This window comes from Cricetulus griseus, chromosome 2, assembly GCF_003668045.3.
Source record: "Cricetulus griseus strain 17A/GY chromosome 2, alternate assembly CriGri-PICRH-1.0, whole genome shotgun sequence".
Classification (NCBI taxonomy): domain Eukaryota; kingdom Metazoa; phylum Chordata; class Mammalia; order Rodentia; family Cricetidae; genus Cricetulus; species Cricetulus griseus.
In genome coordinates, this window is record NC_048595.1 from 401,545,285 (window position 1) to 401,560,900 (window position 15,616).

The following is a 15,616-nucleotide window of genomic DNA, read 5'->3' on the forward strand; positions in this document are numbered from 1 at the left end:
AAACTCAATTTTCTTTCACCCATGCCTTTAACATAGAAATCAACTTCCTTGGAATCCTCTGAAATGGTTCATAATTCAATTTCATAATAAACATCTCCATTGTCATAGTTATGTGCTACTTTATAATCTTTCTTTGATACCCATCTAAATCTATCATATGATCATAAAACTAAAGTATTTATCGAATAGCTACATCACATTTGAAAAAAGTTTGTCTTTTTCTTAACCTCAAGGACAATTTTATTAGAGTTTAACTGATAAGGCAAGTTATAAATCTCAGAAGTTGTCTGGAAGAGGAGAATCAAAGATGAAGAGATAAAACCCTCCATTTGAAGTTACTGACATGGACACTTGTTACATGGGGGAGGAGGATATCAGAGAAAGAATAAGGAAGCCCAACCTGTGGGGGAACTGATGCTTTAAAAGATAAAAAGAAACTGGGAAATATTAGTGCTTGTTGAGGTAACTCAGAAAAGAGGCTGACTTACAAAGCTGTGTGCTGTGGTCCAGTAAGCTACTGTCTAAAATTCTGGGAAAGGAAGAGGCAGTATCTCAGCAAACCTACCTTTCTAGGAGCAGGCCTGCTTTCATGAGCTCAGAGAGGAACTGTTTCCTCAGTTGCAATGTATTTTTTTACTACATGTTTAATTATAATTCTAATTAAAATATGAACATGAATGTAAAGTTGACTTTATGTATATGCAAAAATTTTGATATACCACCCTTTCTAATTAATATGTATAAATAATATTAATTATTGTAATTAATTAGTCATGGAATATTGAAATGGAAGAATGAATTTTAGCCTTATTGATAGAACACATTCCTTTAAAAAAAAAGAAAGAAAAATCAAGGCTGAAGGGATCATTTCCTAATGTGCCATTTAGCAACAGAATGATGGAGAAACCTTAGTCCTGGAAGTTGCATCCTTGCTCTTAATCACTTCACATTAGGCCCACCCCTTTCTCCGTAATGACAGGGAGAACCAAGGGAAGCCAGAATTCCACATTGAGGAAACTTGCCCTCCGTCACCACCAACAAGACATTGATTTTCTACTTTTATTTTCCTACTGGAATTGTGTCTAAGATAACCCCTAAAATGGGGGTCTGAAATGAAAAGAGTTAACTAATAGGTTGTAACATGAGGAAGTCAGAGATGCTGGATTCTAAAACAAAGATTTAGAACAATCAACCATCTTAAAATTAAAAAAACCAGAAACTATGAAAACAATTTTAATAATTCAAGTTTTATTAAAGAATAAAAATAGCTAATCAAGCTGGGTGGTGGAGGCACACATCTTTAATCCCAACATTCAGGATACAGAGGAAGGTGGATTTCTGAGTTCAAGGCCTGCCTGGTCTACATAGTGAGTTCCAAAACAGCCAGGGCTATACAGAAAAACCTTGTATCAAAACAAACAAACAATAAACAAAAATAAAAAAGAGAAAAGGAGAGAGGGGGTAATCTTTTTTCTCTTCTACTGCTTTTTGACAATTTTTTCTTCTTTCTTCTTTCATTCTCTCCTTGGGAAAAACCTGACATTATTCTGAGATTACTTCCTTCTTTCTTTTTCTTTTTTTATTTTATTAGTTCTAGTTAGGGAACAAGCTTATTTCAAGTCCCTTCTCCCTCTCCCTCCCCTCACCCCAACCCTCCTCCCCCACCCCCAGCCTACCCCCCCCCATCCACCCACCACTCCCCAGGCAGGGTAGGGCCCTCAACGGGGGCTCTGCAAAATCCACCAAGTCTTCCTATGCTGGTCCTGGGCCCTTCGAGAGGGGGTAATCTAATAAAAAATATGGGATATATAAGAATCAGACCTTGATGTTTGACAAATGAAAGACAGATATAAAATTTACCATTGCTTTTAAAAAAACAAAATGTATAAATTAACTTTGTAAAATATTTATAGGCTGGAAACTATAAATAATTTATGAAGGAAATGACAGACTGTGTATTTAACTAGAAAGGCACACTGTGTACACAGATTGGAACATTCAGTGTTGTATGTTTGCATATGTTTCTACATAAAGCCTGTTATAGGCTTTATTCAATTCTTTGAATCACAGTAAGAGCCTTTGTAGCTATAGACAAGATTATTAGAAATTTACATGAATGCAAAAGAACTGGGATTGTTCAAACAGTTGTGAAAAATAGCAGTAACAAGCAAGAAATGAACCTACTTCATATGGAGGTTTCTTTATGGTTTTGTGAGAGTCATCCAGGGCCATAGAGCAGACTGTAGAACACAGAAAGAAAACACACAAATACATGCTTCCCTGACTTTTGCTAAATGGTCCAAAATCACAATGGTAAAGATACGTTTTGTTTATTTTTATTTTTAAGACAAAGTCTTACTCTTTGGCCAGTAGTTATTACAAATTGCTCTTGAACTTGTATTCTTGCTGCCCCTTTCTGCAGTGTATTGATCCTGCAAGCATGTTTCACCATGCCGCATAAAATTAGCCTTTGACACAAACTGTGGGCCCATATGGTCAGCTCATGCCAATAAAATGCACCTTGATCTAAACCTCAAAACTCATACACACATTTACTGAAAATCCACCGTGAACTTAGATATAAAGTATACACCTGCAAAACATTTAGGGGGAAACAAAAGCAGGAAATAGTCAGGTTTTGTAAAGTTTTTAGACTTTGAAATCAAATCAGGATCTGTAAATGGATGAAAAGAAAATTTGTATTTTACTAAAAGTACCCTCCCCCTTTCAGGCTTGGAAATATTTAAAAGCAGGCAAACTAGAAGTCAACACGAAAAGCAGTATTTGAGAGAAAGGGAAGTTTTAGACATTGAAAAAAACAGAATAGTTCATGAAAAACTATGATTCTTTATGCAAGTAACAGAAACCTCACAAATACTCAATGAAGTGCTTTGAGAAATGCAAGGAGAAACAGGCAAATCCACAAGTGCAGAGAAAGTTTTCTGACAGGTGAAAGGGCTATCCGGCTGGCTTCTTCTTACATGAGTGCACTGGACCATGTGATTCTCAGGTATTCTCTAAAGCAATCAAGAACGAATAATAAATTTGATGACTCATATACATTTACCATAATGTTTTGTACCTGATAAACAGAATAAACATTTTAACTATCCAGGAAACATTCATTAAGTATTTATTAGTAAACACTCACCCCAGTAGAAAGACAATAATGACAATGACAATGGGGACCACCATCACTGTTCCAGTAATGTGGCTGGTAAGAGTGCAATTAATTAACAAATGTTATTGTGGATGTGGCAATGGCCCTCAAGGATGATTTAGCAGCGTGTATTGTGTCCATATTATTTGACATAGGAATTATCTTTCTGATAAGGTATCTTGAATGAATGCTATCAAATATGGGAGGAGAGGAACAAAACTAGAAGAAAATGCTAGAAATGCAAATTCTTAAAGGGTAGGCAATAGCCAAGTATGCTAAAACCATTCAAGAGAATGTCATTTGCCTTTAATGACATTTGTGAAGCTTACAGAACATACTCAAATGTGAGAAAAGTGCAGCATTAAACTGGTACATTTTATGTTTCTGTATAGGGACCCCAAACATTGAATGATTATAAAGTACCTTTTATGCTTTAAAACAAAAGAAGGAAAGAAAAGAAAACTTACACTTCCTATTTCCCAGTTTAGATAAGTTTTTGCTTTGCATCCATTTTGTAACATTTTTTTCTATCATAAACTAAGAACATATTTCTACTGAAGTCACATGATCTTTGTACAATAACAGCCCAGACTTAAGTCTTGATGTCATTTAAAGATAAAAACTAGACTAAGTCTTTTAAACCTCTTTTTAAAAACTATTTACATAGATGTTTTAATTTTAAGAATTTTAAAAGGTATTTTAATAGTTAATAAGGAAAAATTGCTTAAATTTTGCCTTGTAATGTAACTTCCACAATTAAATAAATGTCAACTACATAGTTTTAAATTAAAACAACAGAAGTTACAAATTCAGGTTTTCAGTTTCTTTGGAATTCACTGTAATGTGCACAATACTCTGCAACATCTTAGTGTTGCTGTGGAAAACAAATATGACTCCTCCTTCAAAGTCCCAAAGCCAAATGTTCTTGGATATTTAACTTGCTTAAATGAAGTCACTCCATGCTTTGTAATTGCCAGATGCTTGGAAGAAAAAATCCACCATAGCATTGAAGTGAGAGTAGCTGATGAATCTGGGCTCATCCATTTTCTTCTGTAGGATAATGTGAAGGTTGCTATTGTGCTATTCATCATCATGGATATGATGAAACAAGCTAAGCCTGGAAACAGGTGTTTGCACACCTTAGAGTAGACAGAACTAGTGTTAAGAACTCTAAGTGTTCTGCAGTATAAAGTCCATCAAGTTAGAGAATTTCATTTACAAGGAGGATCTATAGATGAGAAATATGCACATGAAAGACATTCCATAGTAGCAGTTATTAGGAGAATTCAGTTTAAAAATTAAACTGAGACATTACCCCCACAGCTACCCAAAAGGTTACAACAAAACCTCCAAATGTTGATGAGAATGTGGGAACTGCATGACTCATGAGTAGCTTCTGGGAACACTAAATGTTAAAGCCACTCGGTGTAAACAGTTTGTGAGTCTTTTAAGAAACTTAACATGCAACTCTTGGATGAACAATTTGGAAATTCACAACACAGAATTCAAAGCCTAAAGTATTCACAGAAAACAAACCTGACAATATTTACAAATGTGCATACATATTTATTTGTATGAGTTTAGCTTATTGCTAATAGCCCTAACCTACAATCACCCTAAAAAGTGGGTGAATAAACACACTTTCTTACATTCCAACCCAGAAAACTACTTACCAATGGAAAGGAATGAGCTGTCAATGCACACAGCAGCCCAATGGCTCTGCAGGTCAGGGAAACAGCCAGTCTCAGCACATAGTGTTCCATGACTGTGCATCTGTAGTACTCCAAATCAGACAAAATCATAGAAACCTAACAACCTGATGTTTGCTGATGGTCTGAGAAGAAGGTGAGAATAGGCTGGAAAAGGAATGCCTCTACAGCAAGGTGAAGGATCTTTGTCATGAAATTTTCTGTGCTTTGGCCATATTATCCACATCCTAGCAGTGATTCGTGCTGTAGCTTTGAGGCATGGTACTATTGGAAAGAGCGGGAAATAGTGTTAAGAGGACCTGTCTATGTAAATTCCTGAAATTGAAGGTAAATCTAAAACATGTAATCAGTCTTTTGCTGTCCTGCCAGCCCACTTCCAAATAATGACACAGAGAGTTATTAATTATGAAAGCTCAGTTTTAGCTTGGGCTTGTCCCACTAGCTCTTATAACTTAAATTAATCTGCTTCTATTAATCTGCATTTTACCATGTGACATTTTATCTTTATTTCATTCTATATATCCAATTTTCACCATGTCTCCTTGGTGTCTCACTGGCACAATTCATGTGCCTAGATTCCTCCCTCTCATCCTTTCTCCCCTTGGAAATCCCACCTATCCTCCCTGCCTAGCTCTTGGCAGTTCAGGTTTTTATTACACCAATCACAGCAATACATCTTCACAGTGTACAAATATATCACAACAAAAACAATCACACAAAAGAAGTGCAGGCCTATTTGAAGCCAGACATTTCTCTTACTTTAAATAAATACAAGCCTAGAGATTTACTGATGACTGCAGACCTATAAAACAGGGACAGAATGTTTGCAGTTGTGCATACCTTTAGTCCAGAAATTGGGAGGAAGAAGCAGACAGATCTCTGTGAGTTCATGTCCAGCTTTGTCCACAAAGTGAATTACAGGCCAGCCAGGGCTACACAGTGTGACTCTGCTTCAAAACATCAAAAACCCCCACACATTTTCTGTTTGTTTCTAATTTAGATGAAGACCCATTGTGCTGTACAATGGACTGCAGGTCCATTTCCTGGTCAAAGCATGCCATTTTATTAAAATTTCACATTTATACAACTTCCACTAATTCTCTGTAGTAAGTTGTGTTATTGTCAAGACACACTTACATCAATAATATAGGAGGAATCCACTTCACCCAATATGTGGAAACATTTATAATAAATTCTTATAGTCAGATGTCATGTTTTAATTTTTGAAACAGTCTACATTTTTTGTTCTTTGTGTAGCAAAGCCCTCCTTTAATGAACTGACAGTGTCAATTAAATATCTAAGGTTTAAGAAAAATGTTTGGTCTTAGGTAGTTCGTAATACTTAAAAACTATTAAAATTCTGTTTGTTAAAGTGGGATGTTTTCAATATTTAATGTTACCACTATTTCCTGTCATTAAAAACAGGAATTCCTCTTATTATGACCATTTGTCTGTGCACTTAACCAGTTACTGCCTTATTAAGACTCTTTGGGTTAATTAACTGAAGGAATATTTCATGAATGCTTTGTGCAAAAAGAACATGTGGAGGTTCAGATGCAGGAGAAATGAGGTGGTGGACTTGGGTGTCTAGCTGCTTCTTCTTGATAGAATGTATACCAGGTGCAATTTAGATGACAGCTACACTTTGTTCAGTTATCATCATCTTACAAAAATGGGAGCAGTTAACACCACTGAAAATTAGAAGTTACCATATAACATTTCACACTTCTTCCCTAATCTCCTGTGTGTAAGATCTGACCCTGTTTGAACTGCTCAGTTCTGTGAGGAACGTTGAAAAAACTAGACCTACTTGCTCACTGTCTACAGAGGTCTTCCCTGGAATTTTCCATGGACCCCGCCCCCTCCCGGGTGCCTTCATTCATGTTACCTGCCCAGAGTTTAAAACCCCTTCTCCTTAGGAAAAAAAAAAAAAAAAAACAATAACAACAAAACAGCAGGAGAAACCACTCAGTTCCATGCTTGCATTTAATTGGTACTAGGTATTTAAGGAAGGGCAGAAAAACAGCTCTGCAGAAAGCTCTTCAATTAAACAGAGGCGAGGCTCCAAGGAGCTCACAGGACTCTAACTTGCAGAGCTGCTCACTGGTGGCCTCCCACGCCAGAGCAGAGTACTTCCTACTAATGTCTCCAAAGACCTTCGGGTTGTTTGTTTGTTTGTTTGGGGCGCGGGGGTTGAGGGGGTGGAATTAAAAACAACGTGAAATATTGTTACTAATATGCAGATCTTTTGTATGATTTTTTTATAAAGGCTGAAGAAATAACATTAACAATTGGCCAAGCTTTTGACCTGGCATACAGGAAATTTCTAGAATCTGGAGGAAAAGACGTGGAAACAAGAAAACAGATTGCCGGAATGCAGAAAAGAGTGAGTAACCTAAGCTTCTGGCTTCACATTTGTCTGATGTGCGTACAGGGAAGTTCGAATATGGTCGAGCAAACCGAGAAGGCCTGCCAATAACTGTCCCTCAAACAGCGGGCGCTGCTGTCACCATATTCCTATAATTTTTCACCCCGGGGCCTCTGCACAGTCTTTAACTGTTTTATATTGAATTCCCGCAAGAACTTAGTGTTCTCATGTGACTTTGCTTCACTTCCTGATGCTTCTCATGGGGATCAGAGCAGCAGAGGCAGCAGATGCTGGGTAAGTGGATTCCCATGCAGATCGGATTCCTTTGTAATTCAATTACACCCCTTCTCTACCCTACAGTCTTCACAAGCAGCGGTTCTGTCTTGTGGTTATACTCCAAGATCGTGGGTATAAATTGTACAGCTCAACAAGAAAACACAGAAATGAGCACTAGGAACATAACATTTACACACATAAGTTTTTTTTGTTTTTTGTTTTTTTAATTTAGTATCTTTCCAGTGATGACTTTCTGATATTTCCCTAGCTTTGTCAACTAATTTTCCTTGTATGCAAGAGAACTTTTGAATTTTAATAGAATAAAATGTTATTTGCTAATGTAGCTGAGGTAGCAGCCAACATTTTCCAAGAAAAAAATAATCCTGAAAATTTTTCATATATCTTTTGACTTTTTTAGATCCAAGATTTAGAAACAGAAAATATGGAACTTAAAAATAAAGTACAAGATTTAGAAAACCAGTTGAGAATAACTCAAGTGTCATCCTCTCCAGTAAGTACATTGAGTAGTGTGTGAGTGCTATCATGTCAAATACCTCTTGATCACGAATCCCACACGGATTCAAATTGTGTTTTGTGTTTCAATAACAAAACTAAGTCTGCATCAGTCCCATGCTGGTTTCCCAGCTATCACTTTGGGGACCAAGAGCTCCCCCTTGTTCAGGTCAGCTGTTTCTTTTGCTTTCACCAGCCAGGTCTGGACCCCTTTGCTCATCACTCCTTCTCTGCAAATCGATTGAACTTCAGTTCAGTTCAGTTTGGTGTTTAGCTGTGGGTGTCTGCTTCTACTTCCACCTGCTGCTGGATGAACGTTATAGGATGGCATATAAGTCAGTCATCAATCTCATTATCAGGGGAGGGCATTTAAGGCAGCCTTTCCTCTGTTGCTTAGATTGTTAGTTGGTGTCATCTTTGTAGATCTCCCCATGAATGTGGGTGTCAGTGAGGAGACCTCGGAAATCTATGGGACCTCTTGTAGTAGATCAGTACTTATCCCTAGCATAGGAATGGACTTTGGGAGCCCATTCCACAGAGGGGGATACTTCCTGAGCCTAGACACATGGGGGTGGTCCTAGGCCCTTTGGGATATGACAGACTCTGAAGAACCCCTATGAAAGTCCTTGCCCTCCCTGGGGTGCTGAAAGGTAGGGTGTTAGTTGCAGGGGGGGGGCAGGGGAGGAGTGGAGGGAGGTAACTGAGATTGACATGTAAAACAACCATGTTTCTAATTCAAATTTAAAAATGGGGAAAAAACAAACAAACAAAAAACTAAGTTGGATAGAGATGAAGCCTGCTCAGCCGCCTGCTTTTTCATGTTTAAATTTTGTAGGTAGCTTAGAACAGGGTTATTTTTCGTGTTACTCTTTTTGTTCCCTTTTGGTTTTCTAAAATAATTTAAACTTCACTTTGATCTTAAGGTTTAACATACTTTCTCCCTTTGTGGCGACTCCTGCCCTTCTTTCCTGTCGGTTACTGTTGACTGGGGTTGGACACAATGGCCATGCAATCTAGCCTTGTAGGGCTGACCTTCGCTTTAGGAAATACACTGTGAACAAGACCATGTACCAAACTGGTCTTGCTTTGCTTCAGACACTGATATGGGAAGATTCTGTTCAGACATCGTGCAAGCATTTGCCATGAAATTATTTGTGTCTGACCTGATCCATTTTGAAATCCTTTCCTCGATATCAGGGATGATACAATTATTAAGTGATTCTAGCAAAGGGGATTATTTTTAAGAGAGGTACAATTTAAACCTGTTTGTCCTAGCAAAGATATATTTAATAGTGAATATTTTTCCTGTTTAATAATTTGTACCACTAATAATCTTTATAGCACATTCTATTTTCACTGTTTTATTTACAGCATGATTGTGTGGATTTGAACACAATTGTGAGACAAGTAAACTGTTGGAAGAATTTTGACAATTCATATATAGTATTTACATAGAATTACATACATATAATTTTATAGAATTAATATCATAAGGCTCACCAGTTCATTATCATGAAGAATGATGCTTCTATGAGAACCGGGCTTAGGACTTCAAACTAGCATGACATGGAATTTGATCTTTTTTCCCCTTTACTTTAAACTCATATGTGTTCATCCTCTGTTCTGAGAGAGTTAGTATGTCCAATGCTGATAGCACTCGTGACAGATGTTGTAGCTGAGCAGAGACAGGGTGACAGTCTCCTGAGTGCAGACAACATGCTTAGTGGGCTTTTGGTCTGAGCATTCTTATCATAATCCTTCTTACTTTTTCCCTTCACTTTATGCTCCCTGCAAGGGCTTTGTGTTGTTTTGTTTTGGCCTGCTTCCCTTTTCTCAAGATACAGAACAATAGCTCTGTCTTCTGCTTTGGCTCCAAAAATGCAAAATGCAACACACACCCTTTTGGGCCATGTTAAAATGCTTATTTTAAGTCTTGCTGTAAAACACAGAGTAGGAGGGAGGCTGCATTTCCAGTGAGTCTTAAGTAGTTGTTTCTATAATTCATCAGGTGTGCTTTGGTTCAGCCTTTGGATTCTCAAAAAGTAAAATAAGTGTGTCATCACTTTGGACGCAAACCCAAAGAATATTTGTCATGTTTCCTTTCTTTGAGGACAGAAATCTGAGGTCATTTCATTGAAGGTGAAGGTTTGTGGGGATCAAGTGGATTTGAGACACATTCACAAACTGCCCCCACCCAGCATATCTTGCAAACCTGTCTCAAGGCAGACATTGCCATATACTTACGCTGGGTACCTGTGAAAAAATGGAGTCACTGGTGAGGCTGTAAATGAGCATTGGGGGTTTGAATACAGTAAAATCTCAGTTAAAGAAGACAAAGTTCCATTTAAACAGGAGGAATAGGCTTAAGGCTCTTACTGCTGTTCTGAGACCTTCTAGAACAGTGGTTCTCAACCTTCCTAATGCTGTGACCCTTTAATACAGTTCCTCATGTTGTGGTCACACCAACCATAAAATTATTGTTGTTACTTCATAACTGTGATTTTGCTACTGTTCTGAATTGTAATGTAAATATATGATATGCAGGATATCTGATATGTGACACCTGTTAAAGCGTCATTCAACCCTGAAAAACCACTGTTCCAGAGTGTGCAATAGTTATTCTCACAATAGGAAAATGATGGGTATACAAAAAAGTACATAGAAGCCTTTTGATTTTTAAAGGAGTGTCAATTTAAAAGTATTCTAGACTTCTAAAATTTACATAAAGTTAAGTAATACTACTAAAATTATGAAATATGATGGATCTGGTCCAATAGTTTTGCAAATATTGTTATAGGCTTTTGTTAACCTACTTTTATTCTCTATTTTTCCAATACATTTTTAATTCGAATAGAATTACATCAATTTCCTCCTTCCCTTTTCTCCCTCCAGCCCCTTTCAGGTACCCTCATTCCAACTATTCAATGGATATCTCATCCCCATACTCTCAAATTAGTAGCCTCTTTTTCTTTTATTATTATTGATATATATATATATATATATATATATATATATATATATGTTTTCACAAATATATAAATACAAGTTACTGAGTCTGTTTTGTTGTTTGTGTATATATGGTTTCAGGATTTTTCTTTTTTGATGAGATTATTGACACATGTCTTTCCTTTTCATTTTCTATTTTCTTTATACAGCAGTGAATTAAGCTAGTATAGTACTAAGTATAGCTATATTTACTTTACCACTGTAAAAATAATTTCCTACCTTTCTTATAGTAAAATTTTAAAAATAAGTTATGTTACCTTCAACTATTTAATATAAAGTTATGAATATCCATCTTTAACTATTTGGAATGGGTCAAACTACTGAATTGGAAAATGTCAGATGTATAATAATTAAAATTAAAATATAAGCATCTCTTAATGGTTTTACATGTGATTTCAGTTTTACCCATTTGTGTCATGTTACAAATAACTTATGCCTGTTCTTGTGAAACTTGAATGTTACCTTCAAAGCCATGCTAGGAAAGACAGAATTCCCAAAGACTGCTCTGGAATTGAGATTCTGTACACCCTGTACATTTTACCTTTTTGTGTTGAGCTCAGAAATAAAAATATAGGATCCTTACAAAATGATCAAACTTGCTAGCAGTTTGGTTACAGAAGTAGAGACAATTATCTAGATAGTAGTTGAAGAAATACTGGAATTGATTAATGATCCCACATGCATGTGAGTTTTATGCTCAAATTAAATTGTCATCATATGCTTAATGAGTTTTCAGTGTTTTGCTGAGTGGAGCACCCCCAAAAAATGACCTGCTGAGTGGAGCAACCCCCAAACAGATGACCTCTTTACTGACCATCCCAACACAGGATGTTCACAGTCCTGAATTCCACTTGGCTGTCTAAGTCATGGGTTGTTTTTGGACAAAAGAATTGGGCCTTGATATTACCCATAATATGTATCTCCTTATTACGTTGAGACTGTGGAAACCTTTTTGTTGGCTTTAGATAGTGGTTCTCTTGCTAAAGTGTCATTTAGATATACCGAGAAATTTCCGTTCCTTGAATCCACGCTTTGCTTTGTTCTGTGTTCTTGTGGTTTGGCAATAGATGAGAGGCTGGTTTTCTGCCATTTGGGACTAATCGTCTAGGAGCAAGCTGATTTCCATTCATTATGTTCACATGACAGTGTCACTTATATTTATATTTGAAATGAGCATTTATTTTGCCCTCCTGGCCTCATGAACACCTTCAGAAGATTGTTTCTTTATAAAATGTGGGCACACCAGTTACATCAAATTTTTCCTCATGGTTCTTATGTCTGAAGGCTTTCATTTTATTTTACTAGGTCCAGAAGCTTTCAAACAAATCAAGCTATTCCCCAAAAATTAAATGAATAAAATTATAGTTTCAAGTAATACTGGATTGTCTATTTCTGGGTAAAACAAATGTCTCCCTTTCAATCAACCAGTGTTATATAAAATTCTCATTTTGTATAATCTACTGTGCAGCCACTGATTAGCCCCGATAAGACAATTACAACCTAAAATGTGTATTTCATTGTGGGTAAACAAACTTAGTACTTTGTCAACTACTCGAATTCAAGCTAGGCAAGAGTGTATATGAAAATTCTCAATTACACAACAAGCCAAATGTGAGTCTCTAAACAAAGGCACCAAGTTTAAACATAAACATCAGTAAAGAACATTTGGTACCCACAGGAAATGATTGCTAGCTCCCAGCTTCAGAATTGTTGGCTACACACAGATGGTTCTGAGACAAAGCTTATGGAATGGGAAGTAAGTGTGTGTTCTTTCCAGTTTCATCAGACAGTGCCTTCTCACAGTACTAAGCCTTTGTCTTGGGTTTCTTGTCATGGTGTGTAGCTAAACAAGTCACAATCATTTAACTTACATGATTTTGAAATGAAATGTAAGATAATAGGCCTCATAATTGAGAAATTATAAACCCACTGGAAGTACTTTCCTGGTGGTATAAGTTTCAAATTACATGATTCATTAGTTTTAAGGCTTATTTTTAAAGTGATGTTAAAAATGTACCATAGGCAATTAACAACTCTGAAAGAGGAACAACTAGTCTTTCCCATGTGTGAGCCCCTTAATGAGTTATCCAGTACTTGGCCCTGAGAACACAGATTTACAAGTAACACTAAACGAACTCAGTAGGGTACGCCTATAGATTAATGCATTTATGTACATATATAGCAATAGTAACTAAAGAAAAAAGGCCAGTGGTTTGAGGAAATTACATGAAATGGATACAAGAGGGATTAAGGGGAGGAGGGGAAAAGGGTAAATGATATAACTATATTTTAATTTTTAAAAAGCAAAATAAGAAGTGTCATAATATGAATTTTAGAAGTGTGAGTCAACATCTGGAAACTAGTGAGACTAGGACTGCCCACCCCACCCCACTGCTGCAGACCTGGGGCAGTTTTGAGTTGAATAAGGCCCTCAGCTTCCCATCTGGCCATATGACCGGGAATCTCTGCATTTCAAGCCTTGATACACTCTTGGTCAAGACCGATCTTTAATGTTGCTGTCAGCTTTGTTTATACTGGGGGTCTTTGCAATACTTTTCCCCTCTCTGACTCTGTATTCACCACTTCTCCCTCTCTTACAAAAACAAAAAGAAAGGAAAACCTAAACTTTAACCTTGGCAAATCTTTTGTTCAGGCTCCCTCAGCAATTGTGCCTCATCCCATACCTCCATCTTTCCAGTTATTCTTATGGGGGGAAATGCAATGGAGCATGGCTGTAGTAGGCGCTTTCCAGCTTCTTCCTTATAGTATCATAGTAAATGAATAAAGGCTCAACTGTAGCTTTTATCTTAGATTGTTGTGTTAATTGGCAGCTATAGAATCTGACACCTGGAGGGAGCTCAGCTCTTGGCAGGAAGTGTCTATAATAGAATAATGACTCCCAAAGTCTTGACACACAGACCCTGTTTACTATGCCCCTTGCCTGCTATTTATGACCTGCAATTTCTATGAGGTCCTTATTAACTTCCTTTTCATCTCAGAGTGTCTATTATGGGGAATGCCTTTCCTTTAGGATGGACAGGAGAGCTGGACTCACAGTTTTAGATTTTGGCTTTGCTTCTGAGTGTAGAGAGTTGTATATCCTACAAATGCATGGGCATCACTTCTGTGAAAATGTAAACATCCTTGAAGGCATACTTCCAAAGACTGGAAGATTACTAAAATGTATATTAACACTAGAAAATTCTCCAATCACTAAGCATTCATGAGAACTTCTCCCATGTCCATGACTGTTCACCCTACTCTACATCCCATCACTGAGACCTTAAAATACATCACAGGCTTTCTCGGTTTCTTCTGTACTGTCTTCCTCTCAAATCCTGGTGATTCCAATATTCTGTTTAAAACTATGGAGATACGATACTATTTCAATTAAAAGTCATCAGTGGGAACTTGTACAGATTTTCACCTTCAGCTGTGTTTTGATTTAGTGAACTTACTCCTGAAATTTTCACCACTCTCTTCCAAACAATCTTCATGCATGCTCTTCACTCTCTCCCAGCCTCCTTTCTCCTCCTTAGCATGGTTTCCCTTCTGTTTTTCCTGTACATTGCCACACAGAGTGTGCGGTCATGTGCCACATGTGTTTCTGAGATACCCATCCTCTTTCTGGAGCAATAGTGATGATCCATCTCCTTATCTAAGTACATCTTCCGTTTCTGTCACTCCTGTCAACTCGCCTGGCGTCAGACTGTCAGTGGAAGCACTAATACAACCACCTTCTTAGTGTGGCCTGCTCAATCCAGTCAGTGAAAGCAGCAATCCAACTCATGTAACTTACTAAGCTGAAAACTCTATTATCCATTCCCCACTTTAAAAGAATTCTTGTAGAATGTGTCATTTATATAGTGCTTTAAAAAAAAAGAAAAGAAAAAAGGTATGGCTTGATTTAATGTGATGGAACCTGCGGTCTTTATGGGATATTTTTATTTTATTAAGTACCTGATTAGTAGAGTTTGAAGAGAATCCTGGGAGTTTAGAAACTCTGAAAATATGGTGTAGGATCAGTATAGAAGCTAGGAGAGAAAAAGCAATACCGCTGATTTCTAGTAAGATTTAATAATTTTATGTCCTAAGGAAAGATATGGAAGTGAGGGAAGACAAAGGAGGATCAGGAAAGCAACACTGCCAAATATAAAAGGGTGAGGAGCATAATGTAAGGTGTTAAAAAAGGAGAAATGATGGTAATTTTTATGCAGAAAAATACACTAACAATCATTTTAGCTGAACAACTAATCCACCTGTCTCTACATACAACCGGCCCTCTGTTCTTTTTGTTCTGAGAACTCTACTTTCACCATGAGCCACTCTGGGCATTCTCTGAAGTCTAATAGGAAAAGTCAAATGTTCTTCTACTCCTCTCTAAAGAATTCATCCTCTAATCAGCTATGATAGTTTCCATAGATGACCATATATATATATTTGACATTGCTTGACAAATTGGTATTTTCTTCCATTTTAGTACTTTTGGCTGCATTTTCAGAGAATATTAATATTCATTTCTGTATACCTTCACAGTCCTGATCTGTATTGTATAATTTAATATTTTGGATGTTATATTGTTGA

General features: G+C 37.0%; 1 protein-coding gene across 3 annotated transcripts in view; it reads left to right on the forward strand.

The window, feature by feature from the left end:
- Positions 1 to 15,616, forward strand: part of Gulp1 (GULP PTB domain containing engulfment adaptor 1) — a 271,324-nt gene that overhangs the window by 239,374 nt on the left and 16,334 nt on the right. For all 3 annotated transcript variants that reach the window (XM_027396815.2, XM_027396814.2, XM_027396816.2), the window contains 2 exons: positions 7,139 to 7,255; positions 7,932 to 8,024. In XM_027396815.2, coding sequence (XP_027252616.1) covers positions 7,139 to 7,255; positions 7,932 to 8,024 — 210 coding nt within the window. The remainder of the gene's footprint in view (positions 1 to 7,138; positions 7,256 to 7,931; positions 8,025 to 15,616) is intronic.